The following is a 3,624-nucleotide window of genomic DNA, read 5'->3' on the forward strand; positions in this document are numbered from 1 at the left end:
ACCAAAAAGCAAAATACACAAATACACGGAATAGTTGGACAAAGTAACTGAGACTAAATCGCATCCATATTTAAGTAGTTACCAGATGGTTACTGAAAAGCTGGTAGATATTCCAAGTGACCAAACTAGGGTTAAAATATTCAGTAGCTAATTGCTTTCCCCTACCCTAATATAAAGCCCTAGGATCTAAGTCACTACATTTTAAGTTGTAAACAGCATTTCACTTCTCAAACTGTAAATTTCATTCACTGATATAGTTACTAATCAGAGTCAACCTTTAAACCATTTCTACTGGTCAAAGCTCCAGAATAAACTGAGAACAGCTTCAATATTGTCTCACATGCTATTATATTCCATGTTCCAATATATTTCAAATATTCTACTTTCTTTCAGTCTAAACAAAAATAATTGCTCAGTACCACATTGATCAAAGAAATTTTAATTTTAGAGTACGTGTCTAGAGGAAACAAATGAAGCTCTTGAACTTAAATCTGTACACACTACTGGTTTTCCTAATGATTAACTTAACCACTCCTGGAGGGAAAAACAGATTTATTCCTTCAAAGTATGGAAGACCAAAAGTCTTTTTTCTCCCTTTAAAGAAAAAAAAAATTATAGGACAAAGTTTGTATTCCTCTTTTACAACAAATTATCAACAAATTCCTGCCCTAGGCATCAAAAATTAAAATTTAGAATATAAGACCAAGAAACTAGCTAACTCATGTACCTAATCAAGAAACTAATAATGGAAGATTACCCAAATAAAAAGCACACGCTCAATGATTATCATGTTCCATATTTCAGAGAAGAGGCATTAAGGATTTATGCCATTAGTTTATTTATAAAACATATCTACTACGTTGAGTTCCAAGAGTTTGATCCTTTTTTTTTCAGAGATTGCACCTCTTAAAATGCTCCTCTTCCTATCTGTGAATAAAAATATAAAAAGTTAATATTAAAAATCAGATTCATTTAACAGAAATCATGTAGTTTCATTAATGTATTGTCTGTCCATCAGCTTATGGCTGGTACATCAGAAAGCGTTTACAGTATCATGATTTTATTCATACTGATTTGCTTCATCATATGCACCAAAATCTTCAAGTAATGGCCTGGATAAACCATTTCCCTTCTAAACTATGACAAGTAAAGTCTTTCTTTTCCAAACTCTATTTTGGAATTTATTCCAATAATCCCACATTCCTGTAGTGTTGCTTTTGATGAAAATTCTGACTACAATTAAACTAAATAAATCCTTTCTTCTCACTCAGGCAATCTGTAAATCTTGCATATATACGAACACATACTGCCCTCAAGACAGATTAACAATCAGTTTCCTAGAACTTTACCTGGTCAAGAACCTAAGCTCTGGAACAAGACTGCCTGGGTAAAAATCCTGGGCTGCCATCACTAGCTATGGGATACTGGCTAACTTAACACTTTTGTGTCTCAGATCAGGTTAATACCATCCACCTGACAGTCCTGCCTGGTAGCTAACACGAGCTTATTAATGTAAAGCGTGCCTGACAAATACTAGTACTTAATAAACACTGACTTTCAGGCAAAGAAATATTTGTTTATAGGTTTGATGTGTCTCCCAATGCCACACCTACACTTAATTTCAGGAATCACAACAACACACAACAATGTATTCGTGATTTTTTTTTAGGGGGAGGGGATAGGGAAAAAGAAAGGAATAAAAGGGAAAGCACTGAAAAAACTAGAAATCCATTTAATTAATTACCTGTTTCCTGGATTATTTTTTAAGCAGTTGATGTCTTACTATAAAGAAAGGTGCAGCAAATCCAGAACCAAAGTACAAAGTCATCATAACTAGTAACCGCCACTTATTTTCCACCGAAAATGGTAAATTCTGTTGGAGAAAAAAAGAGAAGCAACAAAAACTGAACTTCAAATCATCTAATTTTATAAATCAAAAGTGCACATGAAATGTTATTTTTTAAATAACCAGGTTATATATGCCATGTATCATTATATCTTCTAAAATATTATCTTTCAAACCCTGTGTCTTCATCATACGAAACACCAGAAGGCAAAAAAAAAACAACCTGATTTTCACTCTTCAGCTCTACCCCTCTACACCTTTTCTCGGTCCATTTATACTAGGCCTTACACAACCCTGGGAGGTTGTCACTGCTAACTACCCGAGTTAAGCTATTTATATTTGAGGCTAAATCCCACTTCAACCAAGTAAGATGAATACTTCTAATTTAGTCAACTAGCTGGAGAAGACAAGACCCACAGGACAGGCCCTAATAACCTTGAATTTTGAGTGACCTTCATTTCGACTCGGGTGACCTCCAGCTACTCTTTAAGCCACAATTCCTGCAGCCAGGGGCTCCAAGGCCCTCCAGATCCTGAAGAGAGGGATGGGGAGCGAGGGAGGGATGGGGAAGCGCTGGGACTAGGTAAGGCCTCTCGCTTTACCTACTCATTCCTTTCCACGGATACGCGCACAGCCAGGGTCCTAAGCTTTCTCCCTGGTCCCGGGGGGAAGTGGAATGCCAGTAGGCACCCCAGCCCAAATTCCCGGCTTCCCAGTTCCCTCTCTACTGCCCAGAAATTCAGTCAGTCTCGGCCAACGGCCCCCTACTCAACGACGCCAGGCCCCTTCCATACTAACCTTCCCTGGACCCTCCTCATAGTGGCTTCTTCGGACCACAGAGGTTGTGAACCTCCGAATGCTCTGTCCCAACATAGCGCTGTTGGAAACTCTGCGAAAGGCGCAGAGACGGAAGGCGGAAGAAATGGCGGCAGCACACCAACAGCTTCTCTCCCCGCGACCTTGTTCCTCTCTGGGCGCTAACCGAAAGGAAAGATGGGAAATGGGGCCGAGCTCTCGGAAAACGCGGCTAAGCGGCGATCTCCGAGGATTGTGGGAATTGTAGTTCAGAACACAAGGTGTCTGGTGGGTCCTGAAGGATTGTGGGAAATGTAGTCTCGGGCCAGGTTCCTGGAGGATCAAAAGCTACTTACTAGCAGTGTTTCTTTTAGACCTGAGTTCTTATCGAGTTCTTGTCAGGTTTCTTGGGGCCCGTTTCTAGAACGCTTTTTCAGAAATTAGCGAAGCAGTTTCACCCCGTGTGCTTTAGTTTATGGAACAGAAAAATAAACCTCTTCCTTTTCTTTTTGTGCGACTGTATGTTAAGTGCCTGTAATTTGCAGTACTATTCTGCCGGCGCTAAGAGATCTGAACTCATGAGACGGAAGCAAAGCGTAAGCACAAGTAACCCAACAATATACAGTACAAAGGTTGTCAGAGAGAAAACTGAATTGAAGTGTGAAGGGAAGGATTCCTGGAGCTATAGGGACCTGAAAAGAACAGAAGTAGCACAGAGGGAAGAGAAAACTCAAGGCCAGTATGAGTATGGTATATTGGCAGTGTGGAAGAGAAAGCAGCCTGTGATATGCGGGGCCAGCCTCGACTAGGAATTGGTGTTCCCCTGCTGAACCTAAACAATTTCACAAAACATGAACATCAGAGTTACTCTAATTAGTGATGGATCAAGAAAATAACATCACTCTATTGTATCTGAACATAAACAAATTAGAACATTGTTCAAGTTACAAAAATGACCAAACATCACCATATCCAGTAGATTT

At 39.6% G+C, this 3,624-nt stretch overlaps 1 protein-coding gene and 1 non-coding gene across 2 annotated transcripts; both read right to left on the reverse strand.

Moving 5' to 3' along the window:
- Positions 1-814: 814 nt before the first annotated feature.
- Positions 815-2,845, reverse strand: COX7C (cytochrome c oxidase subunit 7C). Its single transcript, XM_031674246.2, has 3 exons — positions 2,645-2,845; positions 1,745-1,873; positions 815-927 (listed from the first exon to the last, which is right to left on the reverse strand). Exons 1-2 carry the CDS (start codon positions 2,717-2,719, stop codon positions 1,757-1,759), a joined length of 192 nt encoding a protein of 63 aa, XP_031530106.1. The 5' UTR covers positions 2,720-2,845; the 3' UTR covers positions 815-927; positions 1,745-1,756.
- On the reverse strand, positions 1,030-1,092 carry LOC116280128 (small nucleolar RNA Z39). The gene has a single exon (XR_004189461.1). It is a non-coding gene; the product is annotated as a small nucleolar RNA Z39 (small nucleolar RNA).
- Positions 2,846-3,624: the final 779 nt, after the last annotated feature.

This window comes from Vicugna pacos, chromosome 3, assembly GCF_048564905.1.
Source record: "Vicugna pacos chromosome 3, VicPac4, whole genome shotgun sequence".
Taxonomy (NCBI): Eukaryota; Metazoa; Chordata; class Mammalia; order Artiodactyla; family Camelidae; genus Vicugna; species Vicugna pacos.

What these genes read in the sequence shown, in the direction of transcription:
- COX7C (XM_031674246.2), bottom strand. Translation starts at nt 2,719, where the DNA reads ATGTTGGGACAGAGCATTCGGAGGTTCACAACCTCTGTGGTCCGAAGA. An exon ending in ATGAGGAGGGTCCAGGGAAG is followed by an intron (nt 1,874 to 2,644) that starts GTTAGTATGGAA and finishes TTTCTCCAACAG; the next exon opens with AATTTACCATTTTCGGTGGA.